Here is a 20,566-nt window from a genome sequence, read left to right as displayed (position 1 = left end):
ATGTGGCAGTGCCCAAGAGGCTGGGCCATGGAGTGGTACAAAATGGCTCATTGGCACGTTTCTGATCTCTGTCATGTTGGAAGGAAGATGAAGATAAATCACATCTCCACAAGAAGAGAAAAATTGTCAGTCAAGTCACCTTCAACTGCTGTCCTGCATCACGCTGGCCAGTTAGATAGGCAATGCGAAGTGGGTTGCTCGTCTGCTCTCTTGCTAAGATTGATTTATGGGGAGGGAGGGGTGGGGCAATCTCCTTTGTTGTTGTCAGGACAAATTTACTATGCACACTTTGGCAGTACCTTGCATGAGTTCATCTGTTGAATCACTAATATCTTTTGTTACTGTATCAAAACCAGGGCTTAAAAGGGTTACATAAACTTGGCTTGTATTCTCTTAAGTTTAGAAGGTTGAAGGGTGAACTAATTGATAGAGTAGATATAGAGAAGCTATTTCCTCTCATTGGAGAGTCCAGTACAAGGGGCCACAATTTTAAAATTAGAGCTATCCATTCAGGAGTGAAATCAGGAAGCACTTTTTCACAGAGGTAGTGTAAATCTGGAATTCTCTCCCCAAAAGACTATCGATGTTGGGTCAATTGAAATTTTCAAGACTGAGATCGATAAATTTTTGATAGATCAAGGGGTATGGGTTAACAGTGGGTACATGGAGATGAGGTGTAGATCAGCCATGATCTAATTGAATGGCAGAGCAGGCTCGAAGGGTTGAATGGCCTGCTCCTGTTCCTATGTACCAAAATGATCAAAAGCGCTTCATGTGGATGAAAACAGACGGTGAGGAACGATGGGAGAAAAGTTAGGGGAGATGATCAGAGGCATGGGCAACAGGTAAGTTTTGAGGAGAATTTCTGAAGGCGACAAATAGCATGTGAAAGATAGAGAGTGTTTCATAGTGTGTGGCCAAGTCAACTGGAATGAAGAATGGGGGAGCAAAAGGAGGCCAGAGTCGAAAGAGCAGAGTGAGCACTGGCACATAGGGATGGAGGAGGTCGTAGAGGTTAGGAGGGGCGAGGGAGACGTGAATAATGATTTTGAATTGCTTTAGGGATGGTGAGCCAATGGAGAGTGATGAGGTCAGAGGTGAAAGGGGAGACAGACTGTGGGCAGGGCGGGGCATGGGAAGCAGAGTTTTGGATGAGTGGTAGTTTATACAAGGTGGAACTACGAGGCAGTGAGGAGACCCCGGAGGGGAAGATGATGAGTGTTTCAGTACCAGCAGGTGAGAGGCAAGAGGGAGGAGGAAATCAATGATCTTGGTGGCTAGAATGTGGAGTTTGAAACTCATCCCAGGATCAAACAGAGCCTCAGGTTGTGCCATTTCAGTTTCAGCCTGAGCAAGTAGCTGAGGACAAATTTGGAATCAGAACTGGGTGAGGAGTTTCAACAGGAGACGAAGAGGATGGTTTCAGTCTTGTAGTTAAGTAGAAAAAAGTTCTTGCTCATCCATGATTTAATATTAGTTAAGTAACCAGACAGCACGACAATTAAACATTAGACATATATTGTACAATAGTTCAATAAATTACAGGGAAACATGCCAAGTAAATCAGTCCGGGAATGAGGATTTGAATTGCAGTCGAGGCAAAATGTATACCAGCGAAGTACCAGATGATGGCAGTATACACTTAGGCCTGTTTGTTGGCTGTAGTACTGGTGGCCCAGTCTCCCAGCAGCCTCCATTAACAGTGTATCACTAGCGGATCTAACGACTCAAGCCAATCCTGAGCATTTGTTTATTTGACCATACAATAACAATCACTGCCCGTCAAAGCAATTCACTATATGTAAAGCTCTTTGGGATGTTTCTGAAGGATGTGAGAAAGTACTGTACAAATGCAAGTCTTTCTTCATTGAAGGGAACACTAATCCCCCGTCAGGATTTATACTTCCTACTTTCTGCAGGGACTATGTCCCTTCCGGATTGTTACACACAAAGCTTATTATGGAGCTTAACCCTGAACATCACATATGGTTTTAATATATGTATTTTTTTTTATGTCTGCAAACTACATATATTACAACACTTTTTGTTTGTGAATTAACTCCCCGGCAGAGTGAAAGGATGTTTTGTGGCAATCACATTGTGACCAGGATGTACAGAGGTAGTGGGATCAGTCACACTGTGACCAGGATGTATAGCGGTAGTGGGATCAGTCACACTGTGACCAGGATGTACAGAGGTAGTGGGATCAGTCACACTGTGACCAGGATGTATCGTGGTAGTGGGATCAGTCACACTGTGACCAGGATGTACAGAGGTAGTGGGATCAGTCACACTGTGACCAGGATGTATAGCGGTAGTGGGATCAGTCACACTGTGACCAGGATGTATAGCGGTAGTGGGATCAGTCACACTGTGACCAGGATGTATAGCGGTAGTGGGATCAGTCACACTGTGACCAGGATGTATAGCGGTAGTGGGATCAGTCACACTGTGACCAGGATGTATAGCGGTAGTGGGATCAGTCACACTGTGACCAGGATGTACAGTGGTAGTGGGATCAGTCACACTGTGACCAGGATGTACAGTGGTAGTGGGATCAGTCACACTGTGACCAGGATGTACAGTGGTAGTGGGATCAGTCACACTGTGACCAGGATGTACAGTGGTAGTGGGATCAGTCAGTCATACTGTAACAAGGATGCATTTTGGTAGTGGTGAAGGGCTAGCTACAGGCATTCAAACACAGATAGTCTATCAGGCATTCAAACACAGATTGTCTATCAGGCAATTCCTGAAAACAAATAAGACTAGGTCAGGAAATTTCCCATCAATATATTCAAGTGGTCTATCAGTCACCAGGAATACTGTATAGATGTACAAAATAGCTATCCGGAGTGGACACTTAGTGAAGTGGGCCCAATTCCCCATTTACAGCCTTGATGTTTTTAGTGGCAATTCTTCCAGCTGGCTTCAGAAAAATAAGAATCAAAATACGCAGGACAGAGTGATGTAGCATTAACCTTTCATCTCGAGGACATGGGGTAAAATCCAGCTTGAAAGGACTGGGTGAAGATGTGATCTCTCCCTAATGGGGATCAGATGACACTGTGCTTCAGGACACTTTCCTCAGCATCAAGGGTACAAAACGGCTTGTAATCTAACATTCTCACTCAAACATGGAGATACCACAGCAAACACAAAGACTTCATTGAGGTTTAAACACTTAGTGCGGGCAATGTACAGGAAATTCTAGTGTATCAGATATACACCATTCAATAAAATGGAGGACTTGAAATTATAACTCGTTAAAAAGAGAGGGCAAACGCTGAACAGGTTAACAGAAGCCCCTGATCTCGATGAGCACAACCCCTTCCTGGACTGTGCTTATTAATTTGAGCATCTGCATTCAGTGATATCCTGGCACAGGGCCCTTACCTCTTCCTTATGGATTACATTGATCCTTGTTTTGATGTAGGGGAAGGCATGAGAGGTTGTGAGGATTGTCTTCCGTTTGTACTGCTCGTGCAGGTCTCCATGAGCACGGCCGTCTAACGTAAAGGGCGTGCAGTACATGAAGCAGCGCAGGTTATAGTTTTTGTCAAAATAAGTGATGCGGTCCTTCATCTCATAGGTGTCAAAGAATGGCTCAACGTACGTGATCTGTATGTATGCCTGGAAAAGAAAAATGGACACTTCTGAATGCCTTCAAATTAGGTAAAGGTTAGACAGAAAAGAACAACCACCAAGGATGACACAGAAATCACGACGTGCAAACAGGCCATTTGGCCCAACCAGTCTGTGTTGGTGTTTACTGTCCACATGAGCAGTAGTCCTAATCCCACGTGTCCATCCTGTTTGCTACCCTTCCCCTACTTCCATTCCCCTTAATCTTCTCCAATAGTCTCCTGCGTGGTAACTTGTCAAAGATTTTCTGGAAGTCCATGTACACCACATCCACCATATCCGTCACAGCCTGACACAGCTATCAGACTTGTCAAGCACCTTTCTGAAATATGCGTTGGCTGCTTCTAATTATTTTCTCTTCATCTAGATATTTAGTAATTTTATCGTTAATTAAAGATTCCTAACTTTTCCTTACCACAGATAAACTAACTGTAATTACTCAGGTAAGCTCGGTCTCCCTTTTTGAAAACAGGTATTACATTGGCCACTCTCCTGTCCTCCAGCACACATCCAATCTCAATCGAAGCCTGAAATATAATTCCTAAGGCCTCTGCTATTTCTTCCCCCATTTCCCTCAGGATCTTTGGTTGCATCCACCAGAGCCTGGCACTTTGTTCTCCGTTAGCTTAACTAACTTCTCTAATACTTTCCTTTTATTTATCATCTCGCTTTTAATCAATTTAGGATTTACCTTCATCTCAATATCATTCTCTTTTGTAAACACTGATGCAAAGTATTAAAGTAACCCCTGGCAATTTTCATTTATCCTCAACTAACTTCACTTCCTCAAATATGTCTGCTATTATGAAATTTCTAGTCACAAATAACGCAAAACTCAACGCAATCCTTAGAAGTAAACAAGTCAGTGCAAGACCTGCCCCTTCAGAATTACTGTACATAAATATTTCTATCTATACAATGATAGACCAGCAAAGAGCTGCTGTAGTACATTAATACTTTGGCCTTTCATCTGGGGCATGGATTCTAATTCAGCTCAGACTGATATGATGAACGTCTCTTCTGTTGACTATCTGTAAGGGTTTAACATGAAATGAGCTTGAGTAAGCTTAACCCAGCCCCTAGTGGGCGTGGGTCCTCCACACAAGACTCTTCCTATTTAGGTACTAAACGAGTAATTACATGCAGAGAGGCCACAAAATGGCAGGTGTGGGAAACTTTAGATTAATGCAGTAGGGGGACTCTTCTGAGTTTGGAACAAGGGACATGGTTGGGGTCAGTGTAGTGAGAGCTTTATGCTGCGTCTAACAGATGTACACATCATCTGGGAGCGCCCAAAGGTGGTACTTAGTGCCGGAAAAGGATGCATTGCCAGCACCAACACCCCTCAACTTGACCAGCAAAGTAATAGCGTACAATTGCGGCTCAAATGCTGTGTACTGCAGGAATGAATTGAGTGCATGGGTATTAAATCAGTTGGTCAGGTTTCAGTGGTGAGTCGTTTTCTGCACTGTACAATGTAGTACCACGGTTGCCGTTACCTTGTTAGGATCCAGTTTAGCTTTGTCGACTGGATTGGAATCTTTGATAATCTCAGCAGCCTCTTCACCAAACCGGTCCCGGTAGAATTCCTGCCACAAGACAGAACAGTATGATTTAGGGAGAAGAATATAATGCAGAATCCCTGTTAAACCCCAGCGCCACCAGTGTAGGACAATACAGAATCCCCGTTAAATCCCAGCACCAACGGTGCAAGACAATACAGAATCCCCGTTAAATCCCAGCACCAACGGTGCAAGACAATACAGAATCCCCATTAAATCCCAGCACCAATGGTGCAGGACAATACAGAATCCCTGTTAAATCCCAGCACCAATGGTGCAGGACAATACAAAATCCCCATTAAATCCCAGCACCAATGGTGCAGGACAATACAAAATCCCCATTAAATCCCAGCACCAATGGTGCAGGACAATACAGAATCCCTGTTAAATCCCAGCACCAACGGTGCAGGACAATACAGAATCCTCATAAATCCCAGCACCAACAGTGTAGGGTAATGCAGAATACCCGTTAAATCCCAGCACCAACAGTAGTAAATCATCCAGCCACCTGGTGTTGCTGTCATAGGCCCATCACTGCACTATTTGCAGTAGCAGGTTATACTCCTTACAATCAATATGCTGTTTCATCCTATCCTCAGTGACCAACTGTCCTGGGCCTCCCTGCATGGATGCTGAGTCACAATATTTTTACGTCATGCCCAGTGCACATACAATATTCATTTAAAGTGGCCTAGTTAAAAATTTGAAGTCCCAGCTGTCAGAGTTAGGTGTCAGCCGTCTCAGTGGTAGCAGCACTCTCGCCTTTGAGTTAGAAGGTCATGGGTTCAAGCCACACTCCAGGCACTTGAGCACAAAATCTACGCTGATATTCCAGTGCAGTGCTGAGGGAGTGCTGCACTGTCAGAGATGCCGTCTTTTGGATGAGACGTTAAACCGAGGCCCCGTCTGCCCTCTCAGGTGAACGTAAAAGATCCCACGGCACTATTTGAAGATGAGCAGCGGAGTTCTCCCCAGTGTCCTGGTCAATACTTATCCCTGAACCAACATCACTAAAACAGATTATCAGGTCATTGAGCTCACAGCTGTTTTTGGGAGCATGCTGCTTGCGCAAATTGGCTGCCGCGTTTCTCTGCATTATAACAGTGACTATACTTCAAAAAGTACTTCATTGGCTGTAAGGCGCTTTGGGACGTCCTGTGGTCATGAAAGACACGATATAAATGCAAGTCTTTCTTTTTTCTTTAAGCTGGATTTGTCAAACCTGCTTACCTCGAGTCGGTATGAAATCTCTGCCAGTTTGGTGATCGAGGGCTCCTTGTAAACAAACTCCTGCTCGTCCAAATCTCCAAATTTACAACCATAGAAACCCACTCGGAAATAAGTCCCAAACATCCTCTTTGTGTCCTGTGGAACGTGGAGAGGAGATTGTTTACAAATGCAGCAGTGACTTGTTCAATTCTCCACCCACCCTCTACTCTCTCAATCTCTTTTTTTTTTTACAGCTTGCTAGTTATAGACTAGGTTGGCAAAAAAATATCTATTAGCAGACTGGTATTGTTCATCCTTGTTAAGGTGATCTTACCTCAGGTTAATTGGTTGTCCCACTAACTCTTTCACCTGATGGGATCACAACTTTGCCCCCCTCAGAAGGGAACCCCCTACTGCATCAGTGCGACAATTTTTAATTTCCACACCTGCTGTCATGTGGCTTCTCTGAGTGAGATTTTCAATTTAGTGACAAATAGCGCCAAATTCAGGGCTGTTTTTGTGAGGTGGGCCCCTGCCCACAAGGGACGGGACTGAAATTGCCCAAACTCATTTCACTTAGGATCTTGCAAAATCAAACCCAGGTCTGAGGTGGGTCACTCATTTTACTCTCCATTCACCCTCCAGAAAATAATTTCTGACTTAAATGGCTACAAATGCCAGGAAGCGGTATCAGGTAGGCCAGCACCCCATGCTGTTAACCTAGAATACCAACACACAACACGGTGAGGTCGGAACACGTCCAGGAAATGCACGGAATGGTTTTACTTCCTTTCATCCTCAATGGGATGAAGCCAAATCCAGTTGCTGGGTAGAAGTCAGATGCAAAAGGTTAAGGAGTGGCCAGATTGAAAGTTAACTGCCTGTTGACTACAGTGACACCAGAATTAAAAAATGGGGTAATTTTGGACTTCTGCAACATTCCCTAATTTTTTGGTGTATTTTTGTTGTCAAGGTGAGGATGTCAGTCGTGGGGAATGAAACCAAACTTCAATACCAAGTACAACATTAACTAGGTGCGGGGAAAGGCTTCCTTTGCACCAGCCCAACGAAGAGACTTAACCCTAACTTCACACCTCCTACTTCACCAGTGAGATATTCTCAGGTCCCACACTCCAACAGACTCTTGCGCTGAATGGCAGTCTTGGGCTGTGGGCGACACCCACTCAGGACAAGAGACTGCCATGGGCTTATTTCACAGCACAGGACCCTCACAGCAGCAGAGAGAGGTGACTTTCATCCCGTTAGTCTGGGTGGGTTTCAAACCTGGGTCCCAGAGCTCAAAGGCCAGTTTTAATACACTGTGGCACTCTTCCCTCCCAAATTTACAGAAATTCTACTCCATCGCTAATTGAAGAGAAAATTCACTTTTACAGATCTCAGGTCAGATAGCAGAAGCTTATAGAGTATATTGAAAGTTGAAGAAATCTCCCAGAACTCAAGAGTTGAAGCAAGAGCCGACTGGTTGAATGCAAGAAATATTTATCAGCAATTGCCAGTTCATTTTAAGTGATCTTCAGTATAAATTGTAAAATCATAGTAAATTAAATAAATATAGCAACTTACCACAGGGTGCAGTGAGGGGAACAGTGTGATCAGCAGCAAGTGGAATAAAGGAGAAAGCACACAGAGAGAATCATCAACTGATAGACTTTACACCAATCACTGTTATACGTACAGGTTACAGGTGGCCCCCTGTGACATCAAGGTGTGAGCGCTGCTGCCAAAACAGATATTGTGTAACTGGCCATCAACACTAATGATAACATGATTACATTTCGTACCTCACTGAGTTTTATTTCCCCCACTCCATCCCAAAAGATGCTTGTGCCTCAACATAATTCATAAGGCAGTGGGTGGGCAGATGGCCAGAGCCGATATTCCAAACTCGGACGACGTTCACTTCCGATGGGCAGCAGCGTTTTCACCATGGGCGATGTCACCAGGAAACCCCCAACAACAAACACCAGGTGCAATTTTGGCTGAAGAGTTGTCGTGTGTTACGGTAACAGCTTCCACTCACTGATGTCAGCGAGATACAGTATGCTGCCTGGTCATGTCACAAAGCATAGGCATCTCCCTAAGGGTTCTGAACTAACTCTACACAACATAATTACAGACTACAGCCGCAACGTTAGAGAGAAACCAGTGCTGAGATGTTAGGTGAGCTCAATGGTGCAATAATGCCCTCAGCCTGAAACTCCACTCTCAATCACTCCTGCAGCCTTCATCCCCAGGACCTCTATTTAATGTCACGAAGGAGGAGTTTACCAGAAGTGAGTGCTGCTGGATGACAAAAGCCCACCTCTCCCCCTCGCCAATAAATCACAGTGAAATTACTTCACACAAACATTATGCTTGGAGCTGAATCTGGAGGAGAAGTGATAATGGAGAACAAACTGTTGTGTGTGAGGAGGGGTTAGAAATCGTAAATGGGGAATGTTATAATGTACGTGGAACTGAAGGGCGAGGTGGAACAGCAGGGCTGGTGTTGTCAGGGTGATTCTGTTTGAGGTGGGCTGAAGTGGATTTTTGGCCCCCTCACTAATATTCTTGGTTAATTATGCTGGGGGCACGGGAAAGGAACAGAAGGTCATGGTTAAGATGGCAGGAGGCGCTGCAGAAATTAGATCGGTGAGAATGTGCCATCAATTTAAAATAGAAAGGACACAGACTCAATCTTCTGTGATGTGGAAGAGAAGTAACAGGTCCACCATTTCGGGGGGTTCTGAGCCTAATAGGTCAAAACCTCTAAGGAGTGCGGGCGGGTTAAGATGGGGGATTGAGTTAGAGGTGGGCGCTGTGAGGAGTGGGGCAGCTGATGGTCAGGGGGTGAAGGGAGGATACTGTGAGGAGTGGGGCAGCTGATGGTCGGGGGGTGAAGGGAGGGCGCTGTGAGGAGTGGGGCAGCTGATGGTTGGGGGGTGAAGGGAAGGATACTGTGAGGAGGGCGGCAGCTGATGGTCGGGGGGTGAAGGGAAGGATACTGTGAGGAGGGCGGCAGCTGATGGTCGGGGGGTGAAGGGAAGGATACTGTGAGGTGTGGGGCAGCTGATGGTCGGGGGGTGAAGGGAGGATGCTGTGAGGAGTGGGGCAGCTGATGGTCGGGGGGTGAAGGGAAGGATACTGTGAGGAGTGGAGCAGCTGATTATTGGGGGGTGAAGGGAGGATACTGTGATGAGTGGGGCAGCTGATGTCGGGGGGTGAAGGGAGAAAACTGTGAGGTGTGGGGCAGCTGATTATCGGGGGGTGAAGGGAGGATACTGTGAGGTGTGGAGCAGCTAATGGTCAGGGGTGAAGGGAGGATACTGTGAGGTGTGGAGCAGCTGATGGTCAGGGGTGAAGAGAGGATACTGTGAGGTGTGGGGCAGCTGATGGTCGGGGAGGTGAAGGGAGGATACTGTGAGGAGTGGAGCAGCTGATGGTCAGGGGTGAAGGGAGGATACTGTGAGGAGTGGGGCAGCTGATGTCGGGGGGTGAAGGGAGGATACTGTGAGGAGTGGGGCAGCTGATGGTCGGGGAGGTGAAGGGAGGATACTGTGAGGAGTGGGGCAGCTGATGTCGGGGGTGAAGGGAGGATACTGTGAGGAGTGGGGCAGCTGATGTCGGGGGTGAAGGGAGGATACTGTGAGGAGTGGGGCAGCTGATGTCGGGGGTGAAGGGAGGATACTGTGAGGAGTGGGGCAGCTGATGTCGGGGGGGGGGTGAAGGGAGGATACTGTGAGGTGTGGAGCAGCTGATGGTCAGGGGTGAAGGGAGGGAGCTGTGAGGAGTGGGGCAGCTGATGTCGGGGGTGAAGGGAGGATACTGTGAGGTGTGGGGCAGCTGATGTCGGGGGGGTGAAGGGAGGATACTGTGAGGAGTGGGGCAGCTGATGTCGGGGGGGTGAAGGGAGGATACTGTGAGGAGTGGGGCAGCTGATGTCGGGGGTGAAGGGAGGATACTGTGAGGTGTGGGGCAGCTGATGTCGGGGGTGAAGGGAGGATACTGTGAGGAGTGGGGCAGCTGGTGTCGGGGGGGTGAAGGGAGGATACTGTGAGGAGTGGGGCAGCTGATGGTCAGGGTGTGAAGGGAGGATATTGTGCGGAGTGGGGCAGCTGATGTCGGGGGTGAAGGGAGGATACTGTGAGGAGTGGAGCAGCTGATGTCGGGGGTGAAGGGAGGATACTGTGAGGAGTGGGGCAGCTGGTGTCGGGGGGGTGAAGGGAGGATACTGTGAGGAGTGGGGCAGCTGATTATCGGGGGTGAAGGGAGGATACTGTGAGGTGTGGGGCAGCTGATGGTCGGGGGGGTGAAGGGAGGATACTGTGAGGTGTGGGGCAGCTGATTATCGGGGGTGAAGGGAGGATACTGTGAGGAGTGGGGCAGCTGATGGTCGGGGGGGTGAAGGGAGGGAGTAGAGTGTCACTATGACATCATCATGTCAAATCGAAGATTATGATTGGTAGACTAGTGATTATTAATACTTGATAAAGTCATCAGATGAAAAGAACTTAACTTGATGTCTAAAATTCAACAGGAAGCAGTAGAAATATATTTGAAGCACGTCTGTATTTCGAACTGTTCACATAATGAACGACATGAAAAATACACAATCTAAACACCAATAAAAATGATCAGAAAAGCATTCAGCAGGAGAATATTCCTGACTACATGGCCCACAGACTCAATATGAGCCATGTACTAATGGGTGATCACTCTCCAGCAGCCTCTATACCAGTACAGGAGACAGTGACCTCATTAAAGCACCCGGCTTCCTGCCTCATGCTTTAATGTTTTCACCTCCACACTGACATAAAATCTGCTGGCTTTCTTTAATAAACTACTGCTTCCTGCAGGCAGTACACACACTGCATCACGACACAAGCAGGTTAAGGTGCTTTGTGACCCGAGGGCTAGCGGCTTTACTCCTCTGATCTGTCCACAGTCCCACACAGCCACAATCGTGAAGGAACCTTTTCTAACACATCTTGTGGGTGGTTAGGATCCAGCAGAACCTTACTTTGTGTTTTAAATCAATCAAGAGTTTGCTTTGTTTTTAGTTAATTAGCTGAGTTGAAATTTGGTCTGATGTTTCTGTTAAGATTTTCAGAAGCACAAGGAAGGAGCAATCGGCACATTGACTGCTCCCTCGCACTCCCACCGAGTTAATGGGAGGAATAGCAAATGTGTTATCAGGTACATTGCAGACACGAGCAGAAATGGCTGTGAGAGCCGCAGGATGTGCAGGGCTTGATGAAATTATTCGGTTATAACATGACTTGAACATCAGAGTTATGAATGATGTGACCACGCTGGGAAACATCAGTCATTCAGCAAAACAGGATGACGATGGAACTGTCAAGCAATGTGATATTAACTCAAAGCAGCCTTCAGGCAACCCTCTGGATTTAGCAGTTCTCTAAAGGCAAGAACACTGGGGCATACCCTAGGAATCCTTAATAGGAGCTCATTTTTTTTTACTCTGAAAACTTTTACCTGGACAATCAAAACATTTGTGATTCCCTCTAACAGGCCGAACTCGCCCACCATTCCCAACCCTCAATGACCTGTGCATCCTCACTATTCTCCCTAGTCTGAGACACAGAGGAGTATAGCCTGCGAATGTCTCCAACACGCCATCACTCCTGCTCCTGGAGCAGCCCAGTAGCATGTGGGTTAGCAGTGTGCAGAAAGACAGCCTTTCTCTTTCCCAAGCTACAGATTTTCTCACCTCCTTCAAGACAGCTCACCTGAGACAGGTAAAGCTCACCTTTTATGAGAAGTCCAAGTGCAAACATCTCAGGATAAGGGTTCAGTCTCAGCTTTCTTGGGCAATACTCTTGCCTTTCCTTCCCCACCCTCTCCTCCCTAAGGCAGTTCAGTTTATATATCACTTGAGGATATAAACACTGCCGCACAGAACACAAACTCAGAGTGCAGGCGGAGCAGGGGACAGGAGCTCCAACTCACTGTATCATGGAGTAGCAGGTCCACAGCCACCAGTTACCATGCAGTGAACTCAGGGACCTCAGCCATGTCGTCAGTGAACACAAACTCAGCACCTTCCCCTGGGTGGGGGAGAGAGGGAGTGATGGGGTGGGGGAGTTAGCCCAGGATATTTTCATGTGCCTTCTAGTCACAAGCTAAAGCTTGATGTTGAAAAACACCTGCTCCCCAGATGGTTCAGTGTGTAAAGTCAGTGAATGGCCTAACTATACAGACCAGAAGCTACCAGGATTGATTCCTAGTCTGTGCTGAGTCAGCTGATCTACCCTGGGATGTCATTAGGGGCCCTACAACTAGTCTCAGCATCCCTGGGTCAGAGAGGAAAAAAAATCAGCTAGGGTTCATGTTCGCTAACATTTGACCCCTGTATGCACGTGGGCTGGGCTTTTATAGCCCCATAATAGTCTGCTGAGACTCACTCATATACACAAAGAATGGCAACTTGGGGGAGGAACTGGAAGATGGCTGGCAACAGGAACTGAACATCAACAATGAGTCAGCATGAGGGCAGAAGGATTGGTAACATTTTGTAAGTGATATGGGCAACGAGCTGAGTGCAGGATGCCTGCTGACCTCAGCCAGGAAATGGTGCAATAGGAGGGGGGCCCAAAGACAGGAGAAAATCATTAAAAATGGTGTAAATATAAAACTAACAGAAGTACATCAGCTGTCAATAAAAAAGGTGCTCCCGCCCACCCTAGCCAATCCGATGGCTGCCTGAAGCAATGTCCGCAGTCTGCTCTCGGAGTTAGCTAAAGAAACATTAATTAGAACAGGAGATATTTCCCAGCCTGTGTGCGATCTCCTCACGTGACACAGCCCGTGACATGCAAAAGCTCTATCATTGTACGAACAATCCAATCCACAGAGTGCATGCAGCCTACCTCCCAGCCAGAACTCTGCACAGATGGACAGAGAGGGGGAAGGGGAGAGATAAAGCAAAAGAGAGACAAAATTCACCGATCAATGAATATTCAAACAGATCCAGGAGTTAAAACACAATTCTGAGGTACAGAAGACCCTTGCTCTGATGCTGCATGTAAGAGCCATTTAAAATCCATGTGATCAAGGAGACATTTTTTATAAGGTTATTCTGGTAACGAGGAGTCTTAAACAATGTTATCATTGTCATTGGGTGTGGCGTACATCAGACAGTGTTGCAGCATATATCAGACCTCACGGCAAAGGATATGTAAGCCAGTGTCACAGAAAGGAGAATACATCAGTGTCATGGGGGTATACATCAGCTGATTTCACAGCGAGGGGTATGCTTGCAACCAGTGTTAAAGTGAGGGATATAGATCAGCCAGTGTCACAGTGAGAGGTATAAATCAGCCAGTGTCACAGTGAGAGGTATAAATCAGCCAGTGTCACAGTGAGAGGTATAGATCAGCTAGTGTCACAGTGAGGGGTATAGATCAGCTAGTGTCACAGTGAGGGGTATAGATCAGCTAGTGTCACAGTGAGGGGTATAGATCAGCTAGTGTCACAGTGAGGGGTATAGATCAGCCAGTGTCACAGTGAGGGGTATAGATCAGCCAGTGTCACAGTGAGGGGTATACATCAGCTAGTGTCACAGTGAGAGGTATAGATCAGCCAGTGTAACAGTGAGAGGTATAAATCAGCCAGTGTCACAAGTGAGGGGTATACATCAGCCAGTGTCACAAGGGAGGGATACAGCCACTGTCACAGGGAGGTGTATATATGGGCCACTGTCACAGGAGATGAAGGGGTATAAATTATACAGATCAGTGAGGGATATATATATCAGACAACGTCATAGCAAGGGGCCACCATACATCCTTTTGTGAGGCTCCACATATTTATCTTCTTTTCCCTTCACCATCAGAAAATTAGAAACTCCCACCCGAGACCACTACCTCCAATTATCAAGCCAAGCCACAAAATCCTGTATCTCACCCATGCAGCCTGCGCTTAACGTCAGCACGAAGGATATAAATCCTTTTCCTTTATGGAACTGAAAGCTCTGGGTCTTTCTGACGCTGTAGCTATGAAGCTTTGGGCACTTGTGCCTTCAGGGTAGGTGGAAGGGAGATGCAGGGCACAAGGAAGTGAGATCAAGGCCACAGGGAGCAAGGTCAAGACCGGGAGAAGCACAATTAAGGTTCATACCTAACCTTTGAACTCAACACTCTTATCAGAACTATGCTTACTGATTAGAACTCGCATTAGGGGTGGTCGCAAAAGTTCTCTGCAACTACACGGACCTCAAAGTTCTTTGTCTTTAGCGGTGAACTGGGACAAGAGGAACTCAGGGGATCGGCAACAAAGCTCTGAAGCCGGCATACAATAATGGAAATTCCCACCTAAGCTTTGCCAGGGTGGTACCAAGCATTGAACTATGCTGAACATCTCATCTGGTGGGGTTAATCCCTATATTTGGGACCAGTTTGGGAAAGAACTTTGTTTTAAATGTGGAGTCCAAAATTAATATTAAAAGCCAATATTAAAAACTTATCATCATTCTTCTCAGTAGATTGAAACCCATTTAAAAAAAAAGATTTGGAAGTGTATTACAGATGTTCTGCAGTATATCAGTATCATGCCCATGCTATTTGAAGGGTGGTTGGGTATCAAATACTGCGCAATCTGGATGTTTTTGCGACTTCCTGAGATGACCCTCAGTCTGGTCACTTTTCCCTTATTGTAAATGAGCTGACAGCCACTTATCCATACCCTGCACTTTCAACTCAAGCGCGATCATCGGCGGAAGAAAGATTTATGATCCACAACAGATGGCAAACCCATACGGAGCTGTGTTTATTTTGCCAGAGTGCCACGTGTTAGAATGGGTTACACTGTTAAACCAACACAAGTGATGGTCGCTTGCCGGATTCGACAGCTCAGATTGCAATCACCGAAGTTGCAAAAGCCGATGGTGCTGGGTGTTTTGAAGCAATGTTGTAATGCTGCTTTCTTCTCCCTCCTTCACTTCAATCATTGGACTTAACTGGATTGCATGTAAATTCTATGAAGACACTGGCAGCAGGGTAAACAGCACCGCAGATTAACATCGGTCACTGCTGCTTTGCTCAAATCCAAATATCGGGTTTTGGAATGGGCTCCGAGAATTTTAAATGCAGCTCAAATGTTACATAGAATTTACAACACAGAAACAGGCTATTCGGCCCAACTGGTGTGTTTATGCTCCACAGGAGCATCCTTCCACCCAACTTCATTTAACCCTATCAGCATATCCTCCTATTCCTTTCTCCCTCATGTGATTATCTAGTTTCCTCTTAAATGCATCTATGCTATTCGCCTCAACTACTCCTTGTGGGAGCGAGTACCACATTCTAACCACTCTCTGGGTAAAGAAGTTTCTCCTGAATTCCCTACTGGATTTATGAAAGACTATCTTATATTTATGGCCCCTAGTTTTGGTCTCCCTCACATGTTCATGTGTTACTTTTCTAAGCACTTTTACTGACACTTGGGCAGCTGATCACAGATCTGATTTGTTGCAGCAGCTGATGGCTCATTTCTAAACACTATGGAAAGTACACTTGTGCCACCTCATGGCATCATATAGGTACTGCAATCACGTTGCCACTGCTTTTTAAACCTGTCCCTTTTTTTTGCACTGCGTGGGTTAATCTGCTGTGTATGCTGTTACAAGCATGTGCCTATGGGTTTGTGTCAGCGATGGGGCAGAAAGCTGCAGCATCCCTAGTCACTGGGTCTACCAAGGCTGTGTAGTCTTGAGCTCATCCAAAACTCTGCTGCCCGTATCATACCTCGCATCAAGTCCCGTTCACCCTTCACCCCTGTGCTTGCTGACCTGCACTGGCTGCCGGTCCGGCAAAGCCTCGATTTTAAAATTCTCATCCGCGTTTTCAAATCTCTCCATAGCTTCACCTCTCTCCATCTCTGTAACCTCCTCCAGCCCTATAATCCTCCAAGATCTCTGCGCTCCTCCAATTCTGGCTTCTTGCGCGTCCCCGATTTTCATCGCTCCTCCATTGGCGGCCATGCCATCAGCTGCCTAGGCCCTAAGCTCTGGAATTCCCTCCCTGAACCTCTCCACCTCTCTCTTGTTAATTGTATCCATGTGATTTATATCAATTAGTGGTAATTGTATTCAGGTAGTGTGTATAAATTGGAGTTCTCTTGCATCCATATACGAGAGCCCCAATTGATACACACCACCTGAACACAATTAACACTAATTGATAGAAATTAGATGGATACAATTAACATCGCTCCTCCTTTAACTTGCTTCTTAAAACCTAACTCTTTGACCAAGCTTTTGGTCACTGTCCTAATATGTGGCTAGATGTCAAATTTTGTTCGATAGCATTCCTGTGAAGAGCCTGGGGACATTTTACTACGTTAAAGGCGCTACATAAATGCAAGTTGTTGTTGTGTTTAAAACCTCTGGTGCAATGCACTGTGCTACAATACCAACAAGATATGCCCAGGTAACCAATGTTGATATGGTGAATCATGGATTCAAATTATCAGTTGGTCTTGACCCACACTATGTGATAAAGATCAATGGGTTTGGGGAGATGAATAAAGCACAGGCGAAACTCTTTCCCAGAGTGAGGGGATGGGAGAAAAGGCAAGTCACACACACAACACAGCAGCCAACTCAAGAGCAGCATTGACAAATCCTGGGAGCAGACTGTCTGCTCTCTCGATTTACAGAGTGGAGTGTGGAGGGTGGGTGAAGCACTTAGAGGCAGTGAAAGGGTTTTAACTGGAGTGGTTGAGAAGGACATGTTAAGTTTCCACCCCCCTGTCCCAATACTGAACAAGATTTCAAATGATTGTTAAGTTATAATTACATATTTCACACGTTGCATTTACTGAACAAAACTCAGCTACTAAGTTGACATGCAATACCTGATTAGAAATTTTGTTGAATGCATCCTGTAGCTTTCCATGGATTGTTGCCAGTTTCTTACTGTCCCGGTTGGCCTCATGGATTGGGATCAGGATCTTGTACACTTCATTTACAGCTTCATACATCGCAGCCTGGTTTTAAAAAAAAAGTCACGCCATCAACACTGGAACTGAACAGCAGGACAGAGAGGTTTCTGCCACCAGACACCTTCGTCAGTCGACAACTGATCATTTTCAACATGACCACTGGTGTCTCATCCTCAGGCAGACTCAGCAACCTCCAGGTATCCGTGTCCTAATGAAGAAAGAAGTCTGTGCAGGAGACCCGCTGTTACATTAGATCCACATTACACTGTTACAGCATGGTCCGACAGAGCCAAGCATTTCACACTTTACTGATTTTCTACCTTATAGGAGACTGACTGTTTAACAGGGAGGGGGGAGAAAAGAGGGGGGCTAGGAATGGAAGGCGGGGAGAAAAGAGAGGGGCGAGGAAGGGAGGAGAAAAAGGGGGGGCGAGGAAGGAAGGGGGGGGCGAGGAAGGAAGGGGGGGGCGAGGAAGGAAGGGGGGGGCGAGGAAGGAAGGGGGGGGCGAGGAAGGAAGGGGGGGGCGAGGAAGGAAGGGGGGGGCGAGGAAGGAAGGGGGGGGCGAGGAAGGAAGGGGGGGGCGAGGAAGGAAGGGGGGGGCGAGGAAGGAAGGGGGGGGCGAGGAAGGAAGGGGGGGGCGAGGAAGGAAGGGGGGGCGAGGAAGGAAGGGGGGGGCGAGGAAGGAAGGGGGGGGCGAGGAAGGAAGGGGGGGGCGAGGAAGGAAGGGGGGGGCGAGGAAGGAAGGGGGGGCGAGGAAGGAAGGGGGGGCGAGGAAGGAAGGGGGGGGCGAGGAAGGAAGGGGGGGGCGAGGAAGGAAGGGGGGGGCGAGGAAGGAAGGGGGGGGCGAGGAAGGAAGGGGGGGGCGAGGAAGGAACGGGGGGGGCGAGGAAGGAACGGGGGGGGCGAGGAAGGAACGGGGGGGGCGAGGAAGGAACGGGGGGGGCGAGGAAGGAACGGGGGGGGCGAGGAAGGAAGGGGGGGCGAGGAAGGAAGGGGGGGCGAGGAAGGAAGGGGGGGCGAGGAAGGAAGAGGGGGCGAGGAAGGAAGAGGGGGCGAGGAAGGAAGAGGGGGCGAGGAAGGAAGAGGGGGCGAGGAAGGAAGAGGGGGCGAGGAAGGAAGAGGGGGCGAGGAAGGAAGAGGGGGCGAGGAAGGAAGAGGGGGCGAGGAAGGAAGAGGGGGCGAGGAAGGAAGAGGGGGCGAGGAAGGAAGAGGGGGCGAGGAAGGAAGAGGGGGCGAGGAAGGAAGAGGGGGCGAGGAAGGAAGAGGGGGCGAGGAAGGAAGAGGGGGCGAGGAAGGAAGAGGGGGCGAGGAAGGAAGAGGGGGTGGGTGGGTGGGGGGGGCGAGGAAGGAAGAGGGGGTGGGTGGGTGGGGGGGGCAAGGGGGTGGGGCGGGCAATGAGTGGGTGGGTGGGGGGAAGAGAGGGGGAAAAGAGAGAGAGAGAGAGAGAGAGAGAGAGAAAGAGAGATGTATTGTCAGATTGAATGGAACCCCACTGCGGTTAGTTAGGCCTGGAAAACAACAAAAACGGAGTGCAGATGGAATAAGACTTATTTGTGTACCATTGTAAAGGAGGCTGCTGCTTGTTCCAGTAATCCCACCAGGCCAGCTTCTGTGAAATATTTCCCAGCACAAATACCTTCTTCATCAGGTGAAAGAACGTCATCTGATACAGCTGATTCTTCAAGAACGTTCGATGATATGTTCTTTGGGAAAAAATGTACAGAATTATAAAGATGAAATGAAACAGATTCTTGACCCCAAATTACATTAGTTAACAGTCCAAAGTGTTACACATTTACCCCATTTTTTTTTTAAGTGATACACTGGTACTTTGCTCACTCCCTCCACAAGTTTCCTATCATTACCAAACTTTTGTCAGCTGGGAGAGCAGATGAGATATTTTCAGGCCAAAGGCACACACAGATTCTCAGTCCTGACACATGCCCATGCTCGCTTGATCTGCTGACAAGGAGCTGTCAATTTTATGAGGCAGTCCTGTCCAGATCAGAGATGCTCACCAGGCTGTATGGAAGCTTGAATGAGTGTCTTGACTGCTACACTACTGCATTGTTAACTGCCTGTTTAGTGCTTTGGGTGGGAATTCCCCTATCAATACATGGCCGGTGGGGTGGTCCGCACACCTGGGGTCTACCTACCTTTCTCCGCCACATTCCCAATCCACTGGAGCCGCCCCTTCCTTGCCAGATTTTCCATGTTCCCTCCCCCTCTGCTATCCTGCTGTAACCATTTACATCTCCTCTGGACCCATCTTTTGTTCCTTTACTTGCCCCATTACCACTCCCTTTTGCCTTACACCATCATCCCTTTTGTCATTTAATCACTCCTGCCCTCCACTCAATTACAGACCTTTCCCCATTGTTCTTTCCTCCCCCTCCACCCTGGCTCTGTACTTGCTTAAAAACTATTCATCTCCAACATCTTCCAATTCTAATGAAACGTCATTGACCTGAAATGTTAACACTCTTTCTCTCTCCACAGATGATGCCTGACCTGTTAAGTGTTTTCCAGCAAAAGCAAAATACTGCAGATACTGGAAATCTGAAATAAAAACATAAAATTCTGGAAAAGCTCAGCAAGTCAGGCTGCATCTGGGGAGAAAGAATCAGAGCTAACATTTCAGGTCGAGGACCTTTCGTCAGACCTGAACATTAACTCTGTTTCTTTCTCCACAGATGCAGCCTGACTTGCTGAGCTTTTCCAGCATTTTATGTTTTTATTTCAGATTTCCAGCATCTGCAGTACTTTGCTGTTGCTTTCGTGCTTTAATATAAGTGTTTAGCAGGTGGTTGATTTGCACAGCACATTCGTGCACTGACAATGTCCTTCAAGCCAGGGAATAGTTCAATGTGTGGAGAGAAAGCAGCGCATGGTGAGGGAAGTGCACCACTGAGTGGCAGTGCGTGAGTTCTGCCCTAGGACTGCTCCCCCAGCAGAGGCCAGACACCTCTCTGGAAATGGAGAGAAGAGTATCAGAGTGTAAGATTATAACCTCACCTGTGAAATCTGTATCAAAAGGTGTAGTTTGGGCAATTCACCTTTTGTATTAATCAAACATATATCTGATGATTGTTAACCAATGTATTACTGTATTCACATGTGTACCGTGACTCATTGTACCATGTGTATTTGGGACATGTACCTTTTGCTCTCCTTATATGAACACATTT

General features: G+C 47.2%; 1 protein-coding gene across 6 annotated transcripts in view; it reads right to left on the bottom strand.

Moving 5' to 3' along the window:
* The window catches only part of LOC137304480 (dedicator of cytokinesis protein 7-like), a 139,273-nt gene that overhangs the window by 12,042 nt on the left and 106,665 nt on the right, over positions 1 to 20,566 (bottom strand). For 3 of the 6 annotated variants that reach the window (XM_067973087.1, XM_067973090.1, XM_067973091.1), the window contains 6 exons: positions 18,938 to 19,081; positions 17,292 to 17,423; positions 13,307 to 13,321; positions 6,438 to 6,563; positions 5,145 to 5,234; positions 3,397 to 3,633 (listed from right to left, as the gene is read on the bottom strand). In XM_067973087.1, the coding sequence (XP_067829188.1) occupies positions 3,397 to 3,633; positions 5,145 to 5,234; positions 6,438 to 6,563; positions 13,307 to 13,321; positions 17,292 to 17,423; positions 18,938 to 19,081 (744 nt within the window). Of the gene's footprint in view, positions 1 to 3,396; positions 3,634 to 5,144; positions 5,235 to 6,437; positions 6,573 to 13,306; positions 13,322 to 17,291; positions 17,424 to 18,937; positions 19,082 to 20,566 lie in introns of all 6 variants that reach the window. The other 3 variants (XM_067973088.1, XM_067973093.1, XM_067973089.1) reach the window with 2 other exon arrangements.

This window comes from Heptranchias perlo, chromosome 37 (assembly GCF_035084215.1).
Source record: "Heptranchias perlo isolate sHepPer1 chromosome 37, sHepPer1.hap1, whole genome shotgun sequence".
NCBI lineage: Eukaryota > Metazoa > Chordata > Chondrichthyes > Hexanchiformes > Hexanchidae > Heptranchias > Heptranchias perlo.
Note: the sequence above shows the minus strand (reverse complement) of the source record. Positions and strands in the feature narration are given on the sequence as shown.